Source organism: Chiloscyllium plagiosum, chromosome 22, assembly GCF_004010195.1.
Source record: "Chiloscyllium plagiosum isolate BGI_BamShark_2017 chromosome 22, ASM401019v2, whole genome shotgun sequence".
NCBI classification, from domain to species: domain Eukaryota; kingdom Metazoa; phylum Chordata; class Chondrichthyes; order Orectolobiformes; family Hemiscylliidae; genus Chiloscyllium; species Chiloscyllium plagiosum.
Genome location: NC_057731.1, coordinates 6,918,352 through 6,942,260, shown reverse-complemented (window position 1 = coordinate 6,942,260; position 23,909 = coordinate 6,918,352). Strand labels below are relative to the sequence as shown.

The 23,909-nt window shown below is 44.8% G+C and overlaps 1 protein-coding gene across 2 annotated transcripts in view; it reads right to left on the bottom strand.

The window, feature by feature from the left end:
* Nucleotides 1-11,908, bottom strand: part of fam13c (family with sequence similarity 13 member C) — a 132,824-nt gene extending 120,916 nt beyond the window's left edge. The window contains exon 1 of one of the 2 annotated variants that reach the window (XM_043712339.1): nucleotides 11,843-11,908. In XM_043712339.1, the coding sequence (XP_043568274.1) occupies nucleotides 11,843-11,893 (51 nt within the window). In that variant the 5' untranslated portion in view covers nucleotides 11,894-11,908. Of the gene's footprint in view, nucleotides 1-2,883; nucleotides 3,016-11,842 lie in introns of those variants that run through there. The other variant, XM_043712338.1, reaches the window with a different exon arrangement.
* Between the last annotated feature and the right edge of the window lie 12,001 nt (nucleotides 11,909-23,909).

The following is a 23,909-nucleotide window of genomic DNA, read 5'->3' as shown; positions in this document are numbered from 1 at the left end:
CACAATATACCAGATGTGACCTCACCAATGCCTTTTATACCTGAAACATAACATCTCTACCATTTTATTCAATTCCTGTCGTGATAAGCAATAATATTTTATTAGCCTTCTAAATTACTAGCTCTATCTGCATGCAAACTGTCTGCAACTCATGCATTGGTGCACCCAGGTTCCTCTGCATCTCAGAATTCATCATTTAGATCATATGCTTCCTTTTATTCTTAGAACATAAAATCACATGAAATCGGAACAGGCATAGGCCAGTCAACCCCTCCAGCCTGCTCTGCCATTCAATTGGATTCTGGCATTCTCATATCCACTTTCCTGCCCTTTCTCTATAACCCTTGATTCCCTGACAGATCAAGAATCTATCTCTCTCAGTCTTAAATATATACAAGGACTGCGCCCCCACAGCTCTCTCTAGCAAGGAGTTCCAAAGATACACAACCCACTGAAAGAAGAAATTCCTCCTCATCTCAGTTTTAAATTGGCATCCCTTTATTCTGAGACTATACCCTCTGATCCTAGACTCTCCCATGAGGGAAATGTCCTCTCAGCATTACCCTGTCAAGCCCCTAAGGAATCTGGTATGTTTCAATGGGATCACCTCTCATTCTTCTAAACTTCAGTGAGTAGAGTTCCAAGCTGTTAACCCTTTGCTCATTAAGACAATCTGTCCACATTAGGGATCATCCGAGTGAACCTTCTCTGAACTGCCTCCAATGAAACAATATCTTTCCTTAAATAAGGGGACCAACACTGCTCACAGTACTCCTGAATGTGGTCTCACCAGCCCCTTGTACAGTTGCAGTAAGACTTCCCTAGTCTTATACTCCAACCCCTTTAAAATAACGCCCAAAATTTCATTACCCTTCCTGATTCCCTGCTGTACCTGGGTGTTAGCTTTCTGTGCTTTGTGCACAAGTCACCCCCAAGTCCCTTTGTGTTGCAGCTTTCTGAAGTTTCCCTCCATTTAAATAATACCCTGTTCTTTTGTTCTCCCTTCCAAAATTAACAACTTCACATTTTCCAACATTTATCCTCCATTTGCTAACTTCTTGTCCACTTAACCCAGCAAAATCTCTCTGTAAACTGTTTGCATCCCTCTTTCAACTTGTCTACTTTTGTATCATGTCAAATTGGACAATTTCACATTTTCTCACAAAATACTCCATTTGCTAAATCTTTGCCCACTCACTTAACCCTTTTGGAGCCACATTATGTCTCTTTCAGTACTCACTTTCCTTCCTAACTTTGTATCATCTAGCAACCATGAGTTTGACCCATTCACCTGAGTCATTTATCAGGCCAGATAAAGCTTTCGGACCAGGTCACAAAGCGGCAATGTCTGAAAGCTTGTGATTTCAAATAAACCTGATGGACTATAACCTGGTGTCGTATGACATCTGACCTTGTCCACCCCAGTCCAACACTGGCACCCCCACATCATGAGTCATTTATAAAAATGATAAAAAGGCCAGGTACCCACACTGATCCCTGTGGTGCACCATTCATTACATAACACCAACCAGAAAATGACCCACTTATGCCTCCATCCCATTTCTTGCCAGCTAACTAATCTTCTATCCATGCCAATATATTACTATTTATATAATGTACTTTTATTAGCCACAATAATTTTTATGCGATGCCTTATCAAATGGATTTGTGCTGGATGGAGTAATTGGAAGAAGTTCAATAGAGTATTATTTTGACAGGAAAATATCCAAAGCGGTTGTGAGACAGAAGTTGTTATGTAATTCAGAAACATCGAGAGGAATTGGACCGAAATGTCTATTTCTATGCCTATGACTCTATAAGAGAGGAACAATTGGATATTACTGAGATTTGGATGCTGAGATAGATGTGGAGAATAATGCGAAAGGATAAGGTCAGGAATGACCATCTCAGGAGGTCAGTGACATTGAGGAGCATCAAAGAAAGTAGCTGTGCAGAGATTGAAATGGTCTGGTCATTGTTATTGGAGAGAGAGGAAATGTGGTGAGATGAGTGATGGGAGAGGCGGGGGGGTCGCACTGCTATGAAGGAGAAGAGGAAGGCTTGAAACCAGATGGGAAGCCAGGATGCTTAAGTACAATCTGATTGGAAGAGGGATGGGTGAATGACAGGAGGAGATAAAGAAAGGTAACTAACAAGAATCATGACTACCCCTTGGAAAATGAGAACAGCTGATAGAAGACCCGATTGCAAAACAATGAACTGAATGGCCTACTTCTGTCCCTTTAAGTTCAGTAGCTCCTACAGTACAAGATATTATAAGACTCACTGAAATTGGTGTCATTGGGCTCAACTTAAATCAATGTGATCTGAAAACTATTTTAAAACTGCTTTCCAAATTAAGTACAAAATACATCTACAATTACAACTTGTACTTTAATTACTGAATACCAGAGTAAATGCTTTATCAATAAGCGAGATATGTCACTTCTGTCTGGTTAACTAACACTCAGGGGTCTGAAGTGAAAATACTTCTAATCATGTTTTAAAATGATAATATTATCTTATCACTTTACTTGACCTCGAGACTAGTCATTCAGCAGATTCCAGCAATTACATTCAATGGGCTTAGGCCACAATAATAAGATATTTATTAGCATTTCTACACAGAGTAGCATAACAATAATTCCATATACAAAAGCCACAGCCATTTCATACTCAACACATGCTAATCTCAGATTTAAATGGAGTACAATCCTAATATTAACAAATTCTGGAAGTATAATTTAATTTTGAAAGCCTTATGCCTGGTTGTAAATCTAATTTTTCTTCATGCATTCCTCAAAAGTGATTAGTAACTCTTTTCCACAAACATTGTCACTTAAAGTTTCTCAAAAAGCAAACGCAGCAGAAAAGATTACTTACTCTGCCGGTGTTGTGCTATTGAACGCAGCATCCAAAACATAGGAGTGAGAAAGCTACTGTTAGTTAATCAGAGCACTGGTCTAAGGAGCCCACACACACAAACAAACACACATTATTGTCTATTGCCTCAGTGCAGTTGCAGAATCTTCGTCGTGCACTCTCAGAGGACAACACAACATACACACTTCAGGATGGCTTGCACTGCTACAATCATGACATGGGAAGAATGTGGGGGCTAAAAAGAGCAACATCAGACAGTGACGTAAGCCTTAATGAGAGAAAACCGTCCAAGCTTTAAGTTCTGAAAGTTGCAACCACATGAAGGCAAGGTGCTCAGAAATCGTACCATATAGTGCTGATCTACAAGGGACTTGAAATAGCTACCACCTCTGGCTGAAATACTGCATTACATGCAAAACCTGTTGCACCGCTTTTCATTTTATATGACTACAGTGTTGCTTCAAGGACTCATGTACATAGTTATAACAAAATCCAGCAAAATATCAAACTCTACATACTCTGTTGTTCACAAATTATAGGCAGTTTTACATGCAAATAAATTCCTGACTGCACTGTGATGTCAATAACAAAATCAAGCAAGCTTCCAACATAGAATATCTGCCACGCTATTTCTCAATGTTAATCAGCTGAACTTTACAGAACATAGGCATGAAACTTGAAAACACCTTTTATGTTGACTGGTACTGCACCTTTAATGCACCATTTTTTATCTTTGACACAGTCCTCTCAAACATAGCACTTACCCAAGCAACTGTGCTTACCACACACTGCAGTAACCTTTGAGAAGATCAAACCTCACTGTTGGCTTCAGCTCCCTTCTGAAACAATAAAATCCGGGTTGGCTCATTTCCTGTTTTCTCTATGTGCCAGTTTCTATTTTTCCATGAGGGCACTGGAATAATCTTTCACGTGAGCAGGCAGTCACATGCACTGGGCACGATTGGATACTGAATTCCCTGAAAACATCAAAAATATTTCCAGGGTATAGTATCCCCACTGACTACAACAGAGCCTGCTTTATGTAAACTTCACATCAGTTCCCTGTATTTAAACTGAAAACCAAACACATCCTACTTTAGCATATAAATATTTGTTATGGATAAACCCTCCAGCACAATTCTAAATTTGCCATTGTGCTCACCAATTTTCTCTGTTATTAAGTTTGTCTCTACATTACAGGGTTGTGTAAATCAGATTTGCTTCACATTAATGCCCAAAACCTGGAGTCGGAACTCTGTCTATTGTGTAAAAGCAGCCTTAGGACTTTGTGCTTAGATTTATATCCCCATCCCATCCATAACAATTACAGAGTGCAGTTATTATTCTTGAATGATCATTAAAAATATAAAACAATTCTGCTTAAAAGATCCAAGACTTTCTTGTTTATTAATTTTCAGAAATGTAGGGATGTCTTTGTCTTTTCCTGTTCAGCTTAATAAATAGTCAACATATTGTGTGTGATTTCAAATAGAAAAGGTGAATATGAGTCTCAGTCATTCATATTGACACTCCCACACAACAGAACACTCACAATAGTGTCTAAGTACAGGTAGGTGTAGCTGAGAACCAGGGTGGCCCAGTGGTAGCACTACTGCCTCATAGCACTGGGAGCCCAGGTTCAATTCCACCCTTGGGTGTCTGTGTGGGGTTTGCAGACTCTTTCTGTGCCTGTGTGGGTTTTCTCTGGGTGCTCTGGCTTCCTCCCACAGTCCAAAGATGTGTAGGTTAGCTGGATTGGCCATGGGAAATGGAGGATTTCTGGGTGGGATGCTGAATGGCCTTCTTTCATACTGTAGGAATTCTAACCACTGGGTACAGATCTCAAGTATTGGCAGTGGAAGGATAAAGCTTTTTTGCACAGTGGGTGATTGTAGTATAACATTCATTCCTTGAAATGGTAGTCGAGGAAAATTCGTTGGTGGCTTTCAAAGGGAAACTGAATAAGCCCCAGAAATGGAAAAGATTGTTGTGGCTGCAGAGGTAAACATGGGAAATAGGACTAGCTAAATACCCTCCATCTGTAATGTAACCATTCTCGAATGATATTCTATATATGTCTTTATCATGCATTATCTGTTAACACAGCTTTCTGTACTGACCTATTTAACACAATGTCACAGGGCTAAATCTTCTTCTTGGTAAAGTGTAAGTTATATTGAGTTTTTTGGCGATATTTTCGCTCGATGGCCTAGCAGGTTCTCTCGCTATATCTCACCTGAACAAATATCTAACCCATCCCTAGGCATCCCTCTCATCCAAGTCTAGCCTCATGTTACTGAGCACCGTCCCCAAAAATAACTCGCCATTGCTGGGATAGACTGGCATCCCTCGTCTGTTGCCATCTTTAAAAGCCTGTTGTGCACCCCCCCCCAGTCAGCCCAGAGCTGCCCCCACACAGATCCTGACATTTGCTTGGGATGGGGCAGATGGGAGAGATTTGGCACCCTGCCTTGTGGACAGAGACTTGGACAGGGCAATGCAGAGGGGAAATGCCCTTTTGCCCCAGAATCAACAGCAGAGCATGCCAACCTGGTCCTGGTTTGTCACCCAGGTTAAAGCAGTCACAGCCATCTCGAAGGACTTCACCTTCCTGCAGGAAGAAAGCCAATGATATTATCCATTCCACTGATGCAAGTGCTCGATCTTCAGTCAGATACCTCATACTTACTCTCTCTCTGCTGCTGCACCCGCCTCCCCCCAAGGCTCATGCTCTCCCACTCTCACTATCGTCTGCAACTTCTTCCCTCTCTCGCTGTCACCCATCCCAACCTCCGACACCACTAACCCAGCATGCCGCCCACTCACTCACTCAGGACAGGAACGTCTCCCTCAATACCCACCCCTCTCTCATTCCAGGAAGAAGACAGCCCACAATAGGATGGAAAGAGTCAAGGTTTGACTCACCCCTCACTGATAAATGGAGAGGACCCTGACTTTGACTGCCCCAAGTGGCTCACTGACCATGTCCAAACCCTTGGTCTGGTATTGGAGGCTGCCCTTGACTTGCAGGGGTGGGGCCTTTGAGTGAAGGCTGACTTGATTGTAACCAGACTTGCCGAAAAGCATCACAAGTTTCCTGGACTTGTGCCTTCTCTAAATGGAATGGAAATGTGGCTGTACTGTGAACCTGATATCTCTGGCTGGGAGGAGGGGTGGGAAATACCAAAAGGCAAGGTAAGGATGCTGCGGTATCCAGGTAGGCCTCAGAGTGAATATGCATGTTGACAGCAAGTGATGAGTCCAGAGGTGCAGCTTGGTCCAGTCCATGAGCTGGTTGTGTGTCCCTGGACACACAATGTCCTTGCTGCAGCATTATAGTGAGAGTTACTGGTACAGTCAGAGGTACAGCACTACAGGGCAGATACATCCTGTAAGTGGATTGGAGATGTGCCAGGAGGGTTCATAGAGGCCGGCATATGTTAGATGCCAATATCCATGAATGTGGTGAGTGATTGGTGCCAATGGAGCATGCCCTGAGATGCCATGGCCTAGTCCAACATGAAGGACATTTGGAGCCCATGGTGAGCTGATGTCACTGGTACTTGCTGTGACGTCCATGCCAAGAATTCTTAACATTTAGTTTGTTTAGTAAGACAGGAAGTTGAATGTCAATAGGCGGAATGTCCTGTTAGACTGGTGATCAACAAGGAATAATTCCCTGTAGCTCACCGTTGCCCAGTGAGAAACTCACCTCAGTACTTGGCAATGGCATAAAAGCTGCAACAAATCAATGAAGATGGGTTTTGCCAGACCACATCAAATTCTGCCCCAAATTCACCATCACTAGGCTTCTATAACATCCTCCACATTAATGTTTTATAAGAAAGGAACAACGGATGTATTTATGTTCTGAAAAGAAGCTAAGGATTGAAAGGAATTGCTCCGATTTTTCCTGATTGTATCACTGCAGCACATAGCTATCACCAACATTGCCTGTTCAGTTGAACGATTCCATTAAAGGTGTGAAACTTACAAGTGTTACATCAGTTTTGGAACAGCAGCTTGCAAAGAAAGTACAGAGTATGGGAAATTCACAAACACATCGAGCATTTAGCGCTTCCATTGAGCAAGCGATTTTGCCAACAACTTAATCTGTGCATTTGAACGGGATTGAAGGTGTGGTGTTTGTAAATGGAAGGATACTGCCACCAGTCCTCTTCCCTTGACTGCGGTCTAAGGACCTACTTAGCTTACAGGGGGAGAAGAACAACCACTAGTGAGTCTTATCAAGAAGAGAATCTGAACAGGATCTAACGATATTGCATGGTAACAAATAGGTACAATTTACATTAGCTTGTTAAATATTTACCAGGACCATTGGGAGACATATTAACAAACGTGAGCCCTTCAAAATCCAGAACTGTCCTCCTGATATCTCCATCCAAGACTGTATAGCATCATCAGTTTTGGTGGAGTTTAATATACTACACTGCATAAATCCTTTCTGAACTTTTACCTTATGGAACAGTAAAGAGAACATATTCTCCATTGGATCAGGTATGACTCAGTTGGTTCCAGTCTCACATTTGAATGACAGATCTTCCACCTCTCAGTGGAAAACCATCTCCTATGGGCTGTGTCCCCTGAATGCAGACATGATAGCAATTGAAGGAATGCTCCTCCAAGAATACACAAGAGAGTTAAATGCCAGCTACAAACCCTGGCTTTTAAAGAATAGAGTGCCGTGTGACTGTGCTATGGTTCAGGTTGCACTGTTCACAGCTGAGAACTTCCTCTTGACATTGCAAAAACAGAAAAGAAATAAAGTTTCACTCACTGATTGCTGAAAACAAGTCAAGTCAGCAAAGCCATTGCTGGAGGAAAGTGGATAAACTCCTCTTAAGCTTATTGCAGAATCTCCAACTGTCAATGTCAGCATGACCAGCCTCACTTAAGGTAACGGCTGTAATGATCACAGAATCACAGATTGGTTTCCACATAAAAGGTGCCTGTAATAGCACTTCAAACGAACATCATCACCCTGTGCCAACTCCCTGCAGTTTCTCCATACTTCGCATACTGCTCCCTTCCAAATACCACAATCTATTTGCTACGGCAAACTCGCCCAGGAACCAATTGTAACAAGAGCAAGAGGAGGAAACACAGGCTGCATGAAATGCCACTGAGACAGTTTATTAATAGAAGTAATTATTTTACCTCAAAGTGCACCCAAAACACCACACAGCCATAGAGTTATACAGCATGGAAACAGATCCTTCAGTCCAACCAATCCATGCCGACCATAATCCCAAGCCATACTCGTCCCACCTGCCTGCACTTGGTCCAAATCCCTCCAAACCTCTCCTATTCAAATTATACCCACACCCACCACTTCCTCTGGAATAGATAGTGAGGTTCAGAGGTGAGTGAGAACTTAGTACTGAACTGGATTTAGTTTTTGGCAAGTTGAAATTAATTGAAGATGAGGATAGGGGACAGCAAATACAGATTTGCCAAAGTTGAACCTGACAGGGGATAAATATTCAGCACCCAAACTGGTGACATAGGGTAAAGGTGACTGACATTATATAGCAGAAATTAAATATATTGTTGGGTTCAACCTAGCTGAATGGTCAGGGGAAGAGAGGGGAGAAAAGGTCTAGTTTAGAGTTAATGAGTGGAATTATAAGAGTAGCTTTGATGCTACAAATGTGAATGTTTGGTCAGAATCACAACACATTCCATCATTGATTTTGATGCCTATTCCTGATTCTGTGGGTAGGGGGTGGAGCTAGGGAGGGGAGAAGCCAATAAGATGAACGTAGAATGGACAGGATCAATGCATGAATAAGCCATGAGAGAGAAGGTCAAGGTTGTGGGTCATTGAAGAGGACAAAGAGGTTGGAGGAGGGTTTGTACTTATTTATCCATTTATTGTCATGTGTCTTTTGTTACAAAACGCAGTGAGAAGTGTTCTACAGCGTAGCCACTCTGTGGCGCCATTTTAAAGCACAGAAAAGTAAATCAAAACATAGAACTTGCCCCAAATTTTGCCCTGTCACATGTGGGTGAAGAAATTTAAATCATAGAATCACAAAGGTGCTAAGGGTGCAGAAGAGGGCAGAAAAATAAAAAAGTAGTGATCAACTTTACAATCCTCCTTGTTCGGTGCTCTGCCCTGGCCCATTGACCTGGTGGCCAGGCATGGGTCCCCTTCACCGCAACTCCAGTGCCAGAATAAGAGTCACCGCTCTTTGGTGCCATCTCATCTCCACCAATGCCCTCGCCACTCCGAGTCCTCACCGGACCTCACCAATGCAGGCACCACCGATGCCATCGGGTACCACACTGGCCCAAACCCAACTCTGCTGCCGCCAAGAGTCCACCTTGGGCACACCTCACCGATGCTGCCCAATCTCGTACTGGTCCCAAACTTGACTCCGCCACCGGTTCCATGAATCTGCAGTGAACATAGGCACCACCAGGAACCCAAACCGTTTTCAGAAGAAGGAAGATGGCAGTAGATTTGAGGAGAAGTCCCAATGCTTATGGATTATTTACAATGAAAATGTATGCTCTCTAGAATGAAAAAAAATCATCAACTTGATCAATGATCTCTCTGTCCTTAGCTGAGATGAGTTTCCTCAACCTGGCCTTGGTGTGAACAGACTTTGTTGATGTTCAGAAGCTGGGCTGGCAGGTGTTCAAGCACAGAGGAGGTGGATCATGTGAAAATGAATTAGACCAGTCCTGAGGCAGAGATAAAAAAGTTTCAGCTGGCCGAGTAAAATGTTGGCAGAGGAGGATGAATGGATGAATTCAATGTTAACTTTGAATTTATTTTAAATTCATGGAATGTGAGTGTCATTGGCTAGATCAACATTTATTGCCCATCCCTAATTGCCCTTGAGAAAGTGATGGTGAGCTGGCTTGTCAAACCACTGCAGTCAGTGTGGTGTAGGGACCCCCACAGAGCAGCTAGGGGACAGTGATGCAAGATTTTGAGGCAGCAGAAATGAAGAAATGGTGAATGGCTTGAAGGAGAACTTCTGGGTAGAGCCCAGAACAGGTGCTAAATCACCAGGGCCTGTGCCTGCCTACCTTTCCAAAATGGCTAACTCACACCCTGATCTACTTTTAACAAGTGCACAGTTAGTGCTTTACTCTGAGACAAAGTGCCAGCTCTTGACCATGAGAACCCTTGGAACAAGAGCTTGATTCCCTGTGTCAATTTGTTTAACAGTCAGGGTGCACTGGCTTCTCATTGAATGAGCGAGTACAAGCAAGATAGGCTGAATGGCCGTCTTCTGTACCGTGGCACCTTTGTGATTCTGTGATTTAAATTTCTTCACCACATTTGGCAGAGTGAGAGTTGAGGCAAGTGTTTTAAGCTTTTTATTTGTCACTTGTATGCCATCCTCTGATATATTGCTATTGTTTTGGCATAGTTTGTCTTGTTTTCTTAATGCATGGTAGGTTACCATTAACTCATGGACCATTGCCATTTGAAAAGTATTATTTTATTTCTTTCTTATCCTCACCTCATAATTTATTTCATTAACTGCCCGTTGGCTAAGTTAGTTACTACCATGAGTCATGTTAATAATTCTACACTATGAACTTCTTCATTAGATCTTTACATTTCTTAATCATTGGCTTTCTTTCATTTGTAATATTGTTGTGTCTGTTTTGGGCCTTGTCAACTTTGTGGTTTGCTCTAGTTTGTTCGTGGGATCTGGATATTAGTGGCTATGACAGTATGGTGGTGGTAAGCTGCCTTCATATAGCCACTGTGGTCTTTGTGATCTAAGGATAGCCTCTAGGGAGAGAGCTCCTGGATTTTGATCCAGTGACAATATATATTTCAAGGCAGGATGACGAGAGCCTTGAATGAGAACCAGCAGGGGGTGGTCTTCCCATTCAGCTGCCGCCTCTTGTCCTTCTAGATGGTGGCGGTCACGTGTTTGAACAGTAAAGCCAGGGGAGTGTTGGTGAGTTATTGCAATGCATTGTGGGGCACCAATGCTGCCAGGAGCGATTATTGATGGAGTGCCATTCCACTTTGTCCTAAAATGGTGTCAAGCTTCTTGCGTGTTGTTAGAACTGCAGGCAAGTGGGGAATCCAAGATCATAAAATCGAGGAATTGTTCATCCCTGGCACCAGGATTGTGGATGTACAGTGGAGAGGGGTTAGGAGGAATGATTTATGCTGAAAGACTATACCCGTGAAAATTTTCCTTGTTGAAAGGCAAAAGTTTAGCTTTGCTATCATCACATACTTCACTACAGCATGGCATAAAATGGACAGCAAATAGTCTTTTCAACTCAGCATGTGTGAGAACAGCTTAAAGCTCAAATAAACAATTGAGGAACAAGAGCTGAACACCTTCAAAGGATTTTATCTTGTTACTTGGGATTAACTGGAATGTTCTAACAAACTGAATTGAGAATTAAGCAAATAAAGTGTCACAGCAGCTTTCTGAAAGCATCAACAATGGGGTTTTTTTGAGAGAGATGCTTGAGCTAAAGAGAAAAGAAGATGCTTTGGTCTGCAATCAGGTCTCCTCAGGCCCGTGCCTTGAGAGGTTGCTGGCTGAGAGTATCTCAGTATGGATAACAATGGCCTCCCCAGGCTGGAAGAACAACCCGTTGAACTAAACCTTTTGAAAAGAAACACTGGCCCAGATCATTCAGTTACCACATCGTCAGAGTTGGGAAACAAGCTGAAAGATGCATATCCAGACCAACACATGAACGTATGGCCGGGAACGAGATTAGGCCTCTCAGCCTGCTCAGCCATTCATTAAAGTCATGGCTGATCTGATTTTACCTCGACTCTACATTCCTGCATCTGCCCGATAATCTTGCATCCCCTTGCGAATCCAGAATCTATCTACCTCTGCCTTAAAAATATTTAAACATTCCGCAGCCATTGCCTTTTGAGGAAGGGAATTCCAAAGATTCACAATCCACTAAGAGAAAAAAAGTGTTTCCTCACCTTTATCTTGTGTGAACAACTCCTTATTTTTAAACGATGACTCCTAGTCATGGATTCTCCTGCAGGAGGAAACATCCTTTCCACATCCACTTGGTCAAATCTCCTCAGGATCTTATCTGTTCCATTTAAGTCACCTCTGATTCTTCTAAACTCCAGAGGGTACAGGCCTAGTCTGGTTAACCTCGTCACAGATGGTAATCCGCTCAGTCCAGAAGTAAAAGTCCTAATGTACAAACGAATGTGGAAATCTCTGGTTAGGTTTAAACTTTGGGTGGACTGATATCTGCTTCCTGAGCCTCCACCGCACCCCTTGGGAATGTCTCTGATACCATGCTCAGGCTAGAAACTTCAGCCATTGAGGTGGGACATAACCACACACTTACCATGGAAACGTTACACAGTTTAGTACCAGAACCAGCTCAGTGATCAACCAGCAGAACGCAACTGTGCACCCTCCTCCCACGGCAAGCAGATCTGACTGGTTCCTGGCTAGACTGCACCATACCCCACCCCTACCCCGCACTCACCCCCATCGACTAGTCAACTAACACCCTCCCACCTAAGCAACAATCCTACATCCCCTCCCTCCAACTATACCCCCAACCAGCCACCTCTAACCTCATTTCCATATTCAGGATGGGATTCCCAGATGGACTCAGTGGCCGGCCTGAAGCAGGAACAGGACTTCGGACGACAGGAGGATGCTGCTCAGGAACCAGTGAAAATTGTCCCCTGCACTCAGCTGGACCTCAGAAAGGGGAGGAAGGAGAATGAGGTCAAAGATCAACTCACTTTGCCAGGCCTAGTCTCAACCGGGCTCCTGTTAGCAGCACCTCTTTTCAGGCCATGCAAGGAGACCATCATGGTTCCCATACGCAGGCCTCACGGCCCATGTACTCAGGTCTCACGGCCCCTGTACTCAGGTCTCATGGCTCTCCTACTCAGGTCTCATGGCCCCTGTACTCAGGCCTCATGGTTCTCATACTCAGGTCTCATGGCCCCTGTACTCAGGCCTCATGGCTCTCCTACTCAGGTCTCATGGCTCTCCTACTCAGGTCTTATGGCTCTCGTACTCAGGCCTTATGGCTCTCGTACTCAGGCCTTATGGCTCCTGTACTCAGGCCTCATGGCCCCTGTACTCAGGCCTCACGGTCCCTGTACTCAAGCCTCACGGCCCCTGTACTCAGACCTCACGGCCCCTGTACTCAGGTCTCATGGCACCTGTACTCAGGCCTCATGGCTCCTGTACTCAGGCCTCATGGCTCTCGTACTCAGGCCTCGCTGACCCTGTACTTGGGCCTCATGGCTCTCGTACTCAGGTCTCATGGCTCCTGTACTCAGGTCTCGTGGCTCCGGTACTCAGGCCTCACGGCCCATGTACTCAGGCCTCATGGTTCTCATACTCAGGCCTCATGGCCCCTGTACTCAGGCCTCACGGTCCCTGTACTCAAGCCTCACGGCCCCTGTACTCAGACCTCACGGCCCCTGTACTCAGGTCTCATGGCACCTGTACTCAGGCCTCATGGCTCCTGTACTCAGGCCTCATGGCACCTGTACTCAGGCCTCATGGCACCTGTACTCAGGCCTCATGGCACATGCACTAATGTCTCACGGCTCTCGTACTCAGGCCTCACGGCTCTTGTACTCAGGTCTCATGGCTCTCATACTCAGGTCTCATGGCTCCTCTACTCAGGCCTCATGGCTCTCGTACTCAGGCCTCACGGACCCTCTACTTGGGCCTCATGGCTCTCGTACTCAGGTCTCATGGCTCCTGTACTCAGGCCTCATGGCTCTCGTACTCAGGCCTCGCTGACCCTGTACTTGGGCCTCATGGCTCTCGTACTCAGGTCTCATGGCTCCTGTACTCAGGTCTCATGGCTCCGGTACTCAGGCCTCACGGCCCATGTACTCAGGCCTCATGGTTCTCATACTCAGGTCTCATGGCTCCTGTACTCAGGCTTCACGGCCCGTGTACTCATGTCTCATGGCTCTCATACGCAAGTCTCATGGCCCCTGTACTCAGGCCTTACGGCCCCTGTACTCAGGCCTCACGGCCCCTGTACTCAGGTCTCATGGCCCATGTACTCAGGTCTCATGGCTCCTGTACTCAGGCCTCATGGCTCCTGTACTCAGGCCTCACGGCCCCTGTACTCAGGCTTCATGGCTCCTGTACTCAGGCGTCATGGTCCCTGTACTCAGGCTTCATGGCTCCTGTACTCAGGCCTCACAGTCCCTGTACTCAGGCCTCACAGTCCCTCTACTCAGGTCTCATGGCCCCTGTACTCAGGCTTCATGGCTCCTGTACTCAGGCCTCACAGTCCCTGTACTCAGGTCTCATGGCCCCTATACTCAGGCTTCATGGCTCCTGTACTCAGGCCTCACAGTCCCTGTACTCAGGTCTCATGGCTCCTGTACTCAGACCTCACGGCCCCTGTACTCAGGCGTCATGGCCCCTGTATTCAGGTCTCATGGCCCCTGTACTCAGGCTTCACGGCCCCTGTACTCAGGTCTCATGGCTTCTGTACTCAGGCCTCACGGCCCCTGTACTCAGGTCTCATGGCCCCTGTACTCAGGCCCTCACAGCCCCTGTACTCAGGCCTCACGGCCCCTGTACTCAGGCCTCATGGCCCCTGTTCTCAGGCTTCATGGCCCCTATACTCAGGTCTCATGGCCTGTGTACTCAGGTCTCATGGCCCGTGTACTCAGGTCTCATGGCTCCTGTACTCAGGTCTCATGGCCCCTGTACTCAGGTCTCATGGCCCCTGTACTCAGGTCTCATGGCTCCTGTACTCAGGCCTCACAGTCACTGTACTTGGCTTCATGGCCCCTGCACTCAGGTCTCATGGCTCCTGTACTCAGATCTCATGGCTCCTGTTCTCTGACCTCATGGATAAAATTATGGATACATTCATAACTTGATTAGAACATGGAGTCGGTAAAATTGTAGTTGATCATGCCATGATATGAATCTCACAGTTACACCTCTTATCCATTACAGCTAACCTCACTCAACTAAATGGAACAAGAACTGGGCACTAGCCAATAAAGACCAAGCAATGTTCTTGTTAATTAAGGATTCAACAAGGGCAGCTGGTTTCAAAGTTGTCAACTTTTTGCTGATAAATACTGTGTCTTCTACCTGCCTATCATACTAGAGGAAGGAGCAATGCTCTGAAAGCTAGTGCTTTGAAATAAACCTGTTGGTCTAGAGCCTAGTGTTGTTTGATTTTTGATCTTGTCATTTAAGGAGCAGCTTCAAGATCAAAACACCACTTACACAGAATCCCTATGGTATGGAAGCAGGCCATTCAAACTGACAAGTCAACACCGAACCTCGGAAGACCATCCCACTGAGACCCATCCCCACAACCCTGCATTCCCCATGGCCAATCAACCCAGCCTGCACACTCTGGCCACTATGGGCAATTTAGCCTGGCTAATCCACCTAACCTGCACATCTTTGGACTGTGGGAGGAAACCGGAGCACCCAGAGGAAGCCGATGTGAAGAATGGGCAAACTGGACACAGACAGTTGCCCGGATTATAGGAGGAAACCGGAGTACTCGGAGGAAACCCATGCAGAAACGGGGAGAAATGCAGATTCCACATAGACAGTCACCCGAGGCTGGAATCAAACCCATTTCCCTGGCGCTGTGAGGCAATAGTGCTAATCACTGAGCCACTGTGTCACCACTTAGGCTGTGATTGTGAGGAGATTGTGAGGCACCAAGGCCAGAGGTGTATTCTTGCTGTCCGTTCAGGTTTATAAGAACCAATTCTCTCACAGTGAGGACTCACACCATCTGACAAAGGGCATTCTTATGGCATTGATTTGGTTCGAAGAAGATGATGAATTGCAGAAGGCAATATCTGAGGACCAGCATTCTGAATCTCCACTGCCCCCTGCACATCCCTTGTTTAAACATCCTCTTTAAATTCAAGCTTCTCACACATCTCCCATTTTCACCACTTCGCCTTCACGGTCTTCAGAAAATTAGGTTCTTAACTCTGGAATGACCTCCAAAATTCTCTTCGTCCTCCTTTACGTCTTTGCTCTTTTCACCTGTCCTGCTACCTCTTACACGGGCTCAGGGTCAAACGTCACCATTTAATAGTAAGCAAGGGCCTAGCTGTACTGTCACTAGTAATCCAGAGACCAGGTCTGGGGATCTGGATTTGAATCCTGCCCATGACACACACTGGAATTTGAATTCAATAAAAACCTGGAAATAAGATTCTGATGAGGACTGTGAAACCATTGCTGACTGTCAGGGGACAAGCCCATCTGGTTGGCCTGTGTCCTTCAGGGAAGCAAACTGTTGTCCTTATCTGGTTTGGTCAACAGGTGACTCCAGACCCACAGCAATGTGATTGACTGCGATGGACAATAAATGCTGGTCCAGCCAATGAGACTCACATTGTGAATTAAAATCTGAGAATGCTCCTGTGGAGCATGGGACATTAAAGGGACTACACAAATGTAAATTGATCTTTTGAACGTGTTTGCAATTATGCCTGATAGATCCTCCTTTATCGTCACATTTCTTTCTTTCTTACACCATTCAGAATCACCTTGCCATGTTTACATACAATGTTGTTCTGTAGATCCAAGCCCTTATACTCACACCATTGTATTCACCTTATTTAAGTTCCTGAAAAGCAGTGGAGGATGAGCAAAGGCACTTTGCCTATTGCAAGGGAGTATATCTCAATTCATTGCTCTATCATGGATTGAGGCAAAGACAAAGACTACTTTAATAAGAAACGGAGTTATCAACGTTTGGCCAGAACTGATTGATGTAGCTAAAAAAGGTTGAATGGTAAGTAGAGATAGATCTAAGTAACAAATATATAATTAACCAACTTCAAGCTTAAAATGAGGAAGATGTTTCAATAGTTGAACCTACAAGCGAAACTCCCTGATAGTGTGTGTTGTCAATTAGCACCTTGTAATTAAGTGTGACATTAATATCCATTTAAACAGATAAAATCAATGACCTGTGGGAACATGAGGTATGTGATAATTTGTGTTAAAAAATAATAATTTGGTGAGTTTGTAGTAATGTAACAGGGAGCAAATTTTGCCTCATGCTAACATTTCTTCTGAGATCAAAACCAATTTAAAGCAACTTTACACAAAGGTCATGCTGATGTTTTTGGCTTGTTTAAGATTCATTATTGACTCAGAGGTTTCCAACACCGATCTGTCCTGTCCATGCCAGCCAACAAAGATCTGACTAAACTAATCCCATCTCCCAGCTTTTGGCCAACAGCTGTGGAGGCTCAGCAATGCAAGTGAATATCTAAATACTGCTTAAATGTTAACCAAGGTTCTGTTAAGCACAGGCTTATCTTCCAGTCCATAATTAACTGTGTATAGAGGGCATAGTCACACAGAAACATGCACACAATTGGTTACATTTATATGGAAACTTATCTCTCATAAATACAGTTACTGTTATTACTGGTGAGCGAATTTGCAACCAGCAAACTCCCACAAACAACAGTTGATTCAGTAAATAATCAACATTGGTCAGGACATGGAGAACTTTCTGCTGTTCTTCAAAGCCATATGGAATGGTGGGAGTGTTGGCAGTTATCTTGCAAGGAACAGAACATGAGACATTGTTATGAGTGATCCAGTGACTCCAACTCTGGGTCCTGTGGGAGTTTTAGTTTAGTCGAGTACACTCAAAGAGAAAGAGTGGAACTGGAGACAAAGAAGGGCTGAGTACTCCAGACATTGTCACATGAGCAGTCAGAGAGTCCATTTATCAACAAATCCATCGTGCATAAGATGCCAAATTTGGGGATGAATACACTAGAATCAATGTTAACATGTAGCCGAGGAAGCTGATAAGTTATTCAAAGATAAAAGTATCCCCAAGTTTTGAGATAGCATTCATGACGGAGCAGACTCGATGGGGTGGATGGCCTAATTCTGCTCTTATACCATACGGTCAACAAATATGCATCACCAAATGATTTTCAGCCATTGCCAAACAATAATGTTCGCAAACAAATCTTTGCTTTCTTGGAAGTGATATTTGTGCCCTAACAGAAATATTGTCTTCATCTCAGTCAACTGGGTAACTGACACAGCTGAAAACCCATCGCCATGCCTCCCCCATTTCTTCCAGGCTGAGGACATGTTGGATGGTTGATTCCTCAAAGGGTGGGTTGTTGTTACCAGTTCCAAATCTGACTGTAAACATTCTTCTTCCCCCAGAAATGAATGAATTAATGAATGAATGAATGATGTATGAATGAATGGTTCATGACTGAATGAATGATTATTGTCACATACATCTTGAGCAATACAGCAAAAATTATTCTGTCGCCACAATCTGGTGCCATTTTGAGGTACAAACCAATAAAAATAAAATAATTAAATAGAGTTCATCTTCATCATCTGGGGTACCAAATACTGCTCCAGGACTCCTGCTTGGTCCCTGCCCCGGGCCTACCGCAGCCAGGACTCTCTGCTCCACCACTGCTACAGCCGACACCTCACTACCAATACCAGGAGTCCATGCATGGGGCCTATGAAGCCAGGAGCCCGCACTCCAGTCACCGCCAATGCCTCCGTGTGACATCAGGAAGATGAAGAAAAGAAGAAGAAATAGAAAAAAGATGGGAAAGAGAGAGAAGAAGCAAGTGGCCGGCCTGGAGTAGACAGGCCTACTGTGCCCAGTGCCACCATCTTGAGTAGCCGGGCCTACATCCCCTCCGCACTGCTGGAGGAGCATGCGGGGTGCATATTTGAAAAAAGTGCACAATTAGGTGGATGCCCACGTGCCATGTCGACAGCTCTGATGTTTGAACTGTGCTATCTCTCTCCAATCTGCTCCGGCTGTCACTGTGACTGTAGCAGCAATTCACCACATGCCAGAGCTGTTAAATAAAGTACAGTACATGCAGCAGGAGCATCAGCAGCAGGAGACCAGGAGCCTAGTGGAAATGGAATGGATCCTGCAGGAAGCAGCATTGACGGCTCAGGCACTGACTAATCTCTCGCATTGGCCTTGACGATTCTGTTACATTTTTACATTTTACATTTTTCTCATGTTTCTGTTTGTTGCTTCCTGGAAATGTGTATCTTCTAGTTTGACCAAGCTTCGAGCTTTGCTACAATGATAATGTCCTTGTCCAAGAAACCATAAGAAACTACAGAGAGCTGTGAACACAGCCCAGTCCATCACGCAAGCCAACCTTCCAACCACTGACTTCGTCTATACTTGCTGTTGCCTCAGGAAGGTAGCCAACATCATCAAAGACCCCTCCCACCCCGGTTATAATCTCTTCCAACCTCTTTTGTTGGATGGAAGATATAAGCCTAAACACACATATGCCAACAGATTCAAGAACAGCTTCTTCCCTGCTGTTATTAGAGTTCTGAATGGAACTCCCAAATTTTAAATTTACTGTTGATTTCACTCTTTGTGTGCCTTCTCTGGAGCAGTAACATTGTATTCCTCGCTCTGTTCTTTTACCCTTGTGCACTTTGTATGGTATGATTTGCCTGTACTGCATGCAGAATAAAACTTCTCAATGTATACGTGACAGTAATAAATCAAAATGAAAAAAAAAGAATTGTGGAATTGATAACCAAATTACTAGAATGTGGCCAAGGGTCATTCTGTTCTTGCGGTCACCAGATACGAAGTATCCAATTCAAATCCAGCTTTGTTCCCAGAAACAGCACACACCTGCCTGACTGGGTTGCCAAGCTGTTTGAACAGTTGATAAAAGACCCTATGTAAACATGGGAAAGTCATGTGAATGGCAACACAAAACATGATTAGATTAGATTACATTACAATGTGGAAACAGGCCCTTCGGCCCAACAAGTCCACACCGACCCGCCGAAGCGCAACCCACCCATATCCCCACATTTACCCCTTACCTAACACTACGGGCAATTTAGCATGGCCAATTCACCTAACCTGCACATCTTTGGACTGTGGGAGGAAACCGGAGCACCCGGAGGAAACCCACGCAGACACGGGGAGAACGTGCAAACTCCACACAGTCAGTTGCCTGAGGCGGGAATTGAACCCGGGTCTCTGGCGCTGTGAGGCAACAGTGCTAACCACTGTGCCACCATGCCGCCCAAGCACTACAAGTGTTGCAAACAGGCACTTGTCATAAAAGTACAGATTCTGCATGGGGATTAATGAGTGTACATCTAATCTCCAGAGATTTATCCAATCAAATCCACCAAGTTCATGTTAATCAGGGCTAACCTATTGAGAAAACCCACCATTCGTTGCAGGGAAAACATTCGAAGAATTGTTTTGTTTGGCACCAAATCATTTGAAGGATGCGGGTCGTGAAATAATCTTGAACAATGGTGTTTTGATGCGACAGTCGTGTAGATTCTGGAAGTCACAAGCCCATGAGGAAAGCCCAGCGAAACGTGAAAAGGTTGGTAAACCCTTCAGACCTGGGAATTTCCACTGAGTCACACTTCAATGTCTGCTGACCAGGAGATAACAGCATGTGGTAAGAGCACGCACAATCCACATTTACGTCGAAGCCAAAACTGTTAAACTAGACAAGGTGACCCAGAGCTTGGGTGTGTTCAGTTGCTTGGCTGGTGCACAGTCCATGGTTGTGCTGGTAGCACGTACACACATAAGGGAGCCAGCCTCATTTTACGCACTGGGAATTTCGGCTTCAAAACAAAAACATCCAAACAAAAGAACCAGGCACTCAAGTTTAATACTTGTTTGGAGAAATACATCAGACACTGTGCATTGTGACCTCCGCTGTTGCTATTAAGGCAGGAGGCATTAAGCCGGTAGCATGGACAAACCCTTATATTTATATCAATTATTCACTTTCAATAGCAAAAGGAACACTCTTAGTTTAAAGCAATATTATTAAACTCTTATTTCAAAAGTAAGCACTTGTAGTTTTGAATTTGCAAATGGACGGTTTCTTTGAGGTGTTGGTTTGAGTTGGACAATATGCTGTCTCACAGCAGTAGCTGTAGTATTAATAAGTATTGTGAGGATGCGTTACATAGTGCACAATTTTCCACTCCCTGAGGTGCTGAGAATAAGGTTGAATGTGATAAGTTAATCAGGTAAGGTCCAAGAATTAGATTCTTGAGATAAATGTTTGCGAATAATTTCTCCTCCTTTAGACAGTGAGTTCACTTTCTCAGGTGGTGAGGAGTTGACATACATGCACTTGGGTCCAGTTAATTATCTGACAAGTCAGAATTCATCTCTGATCAATTGAGATAATGCACACTTCAGAATTCCAAATGCATCACCCAAAGACAAGGAACTGTGGATGCTGGAAATCTGAAACAAAACCAGGAAGTGCTGGAGAAACTCAACAGGTCTGACAGCAGCTATGGACCGAAAGCAGAGTCAACGTTTTCGGTCCAGTGGGCCTTCTGAAGATTTCTCCAACAGTTTCTGTTTGGTTGGGATCTTGACAAGTTGGGTGCTCTGCCCCTAGGTCTCCAGCCTGGGTGAGTACAATGCCTTGTCTGAGACTCTTGCATTTCTCCTTGCCATCGTTGTGGCAGGGAGTGTTCCAACTGCAGGAGCTGCCTCCTTGTTGACTAGGGCATGTATGCCTCCTGGCTCCATCATTGCTTGGCAATGGGCAAAGGTGGCAGGTAGGGTCAGCTGGCAGCTTTTCCCTCCATACATGACATTACAGTACAGAAGGAAAGGCGGGCAGCTTTATGAACCAGCAAAGAGGGAGATGTGAAAGGAGGGATTACAAGTTGTTGAGTGGCAGAATGCTGCATCAATGTCAGAGCTAGTGCATGTACCAGCCACCTTTGCAGCAAACACACTGCATTGTGTTTGAACATCAAGGCAATGGGTGAAAGGGGAAGAGGAGGCACGCTTCATGGGGCAAGGGTGCATGCTAGTGCCATTGGGGGGTAATGGAAACCAGTCCAGAGGCTGAGCCATTTCTCGTTGGCTACAGTTACTCAAGAATTAGGTCCAATGCATGTCCAGGGGTTAGGCCATGGTCAGTTCTGGCAGTTAAACAAAATAAGCCTGGGCCTTGCTGCTTGGCTATTTGGGTTTTTTTTTTTTGCAAAATCAATGTGGGCAATGGGCAGTAGTCAGTCAGTGGGTGATGGTCATACATAATCAAAGGGTTTCAAGACCCTGGAGCAAGCTAGTGATGATGTCGTGGCCCTCTACTTCACAAAGTATAATAAACCCATGCGAGAGTCTTACAAACACATGGATATGAATACAAAACAAAGGTAGATTAGTCTTTACCAACTGTAAATAGAAGATGAGTCTGGGATTATCACGTACTGCTGTATTGGTGTATAATGAAGTATTATTTTGAATTTTTGATTATTCATGCATGTCACTAGCCAGCTAGTATTATTGCCCTTCCCTAATTGCCCAGAGGGCAGTTTAAGAGTCACCCACATTGATTTGGGTCTTGAGTCACATGAAGGCCAGGCCAGGTAAGGATAGAAGATTCCTTCACTAAATGACATTAGTGACCCAGATGGGTTTTTCCAACAATCAACAATGGTTTTGTCATCATTATTCGAGTCTTATTTCCAGATTAGTATTGAATTCAAGTTCCACCATCTGCTGTGGCAGGATTCAAGCCCATGTCCCTAGAAAATTACCCGGTTCTATGGGTTAATAAAAAGTGAGGACTATAGATGCTGGAGAGTCAGAGTTAAAAAGTGTGGCGCTGGAAAAGCACAGCAGGTCAGGTAGTATCCGAGGGGCAGGAGAGTCGATATTTCAAGCATAAGCCTGTCATCAGGAATGTGAAGGGCTTATGCCCAAAACGTCGGCTCTCCTGCTCCTCGAATGCTGCCGGACCTGCTGTGCTTTTCCCAGCACCACACTTTTCGCCACTGGATTAATAGTCTGGCGATAATGCCACTTGGCCATCGCCTACCCATCTAAACCTGAAGACAGTTTTTGACTTTACCTTGTACTCAACTAGTCTGTCTCAAACCCACACCTGTAGTGTGGCATCAAACAAACAGTACATGGTGTCACCAAAGCTGCAGTTACCTCAGGTCAGGGGATTGACCGGGATTGTATTCAGTAGCTGAGGGAAAGGTGACAGCCACAGGGGACAATGATGGATAGGACGGCAGAGTCTGCTGAGCTGTCAGAAGTGATTGCACACTCTCAAAGGGGGTCCAAACAAATCATGGTGTCACTCGTCTCAAGGACCAGCAAAGGCATCAGTATCGTGATAGGGGCTCCAGGGTTAAATGTGGACATGCTAATTCCAGGCTTTAGCTGCCTCTCCCAAAGTCAGTCAAAAGCAAGGAGTTGGGATTTTCATGTCTTCAAGGCAGATATGTTTCAGCACAAAAGGAAGACATGCATCCAGTCATGTTTGTGTTGGGTCTACTGCAAGAGTGCCACTCCCCACCTCTCCTCACAACCTCACACATAGAACATAGAAAAATACAGCGCAGTACAGGCCCTTTGGCCCTCGATGTTGCGCCGATCCAAGCCCACCTCACCTACACTAGCCCACTATCCTCCATATGCCTATCCAATGCCAGTTTAAACCTCCATAATGAGGGAGAGTCCACCACGGCTACTGGCAGGGCATTCCATGAACTCACGACTCGCTGAGTAAAGAATCTACCCCTAACATCTGTCCTATACCTACCCCCCCTTAATTTAAAGCTATGCCCCCTCGTAATAGCTGACTCCATACGTGGAAAAAGGTTCTCATGGTCAACCCTATCTAAACCCCTAATCATCTTGTACACCTCTACAAGTCACCTCTAAACCTTCTTTTCTCCAATGAAATTAGCCCCAAGTGCCTCAGCCTTTCCTCATATGATCTTCCTACCATACCAGGCAACATCCTGGTAAACCTCCTCTGCACCCGTTCCAGTGCCTCCACATCCTTCCTATAGTATGGGGACCAAAACTGCACACAATACTCCAGATGCGGCCGCACCAGAGTCTTATACAACTGCAACATGACCTCAGTACCCCGGAACTCAATTCCTCTACCAATAAAAGCCAGTACGCCATATGCCTTCTTCACCGCACTATTTACCTGGGTGACAACTTTCAAAGAT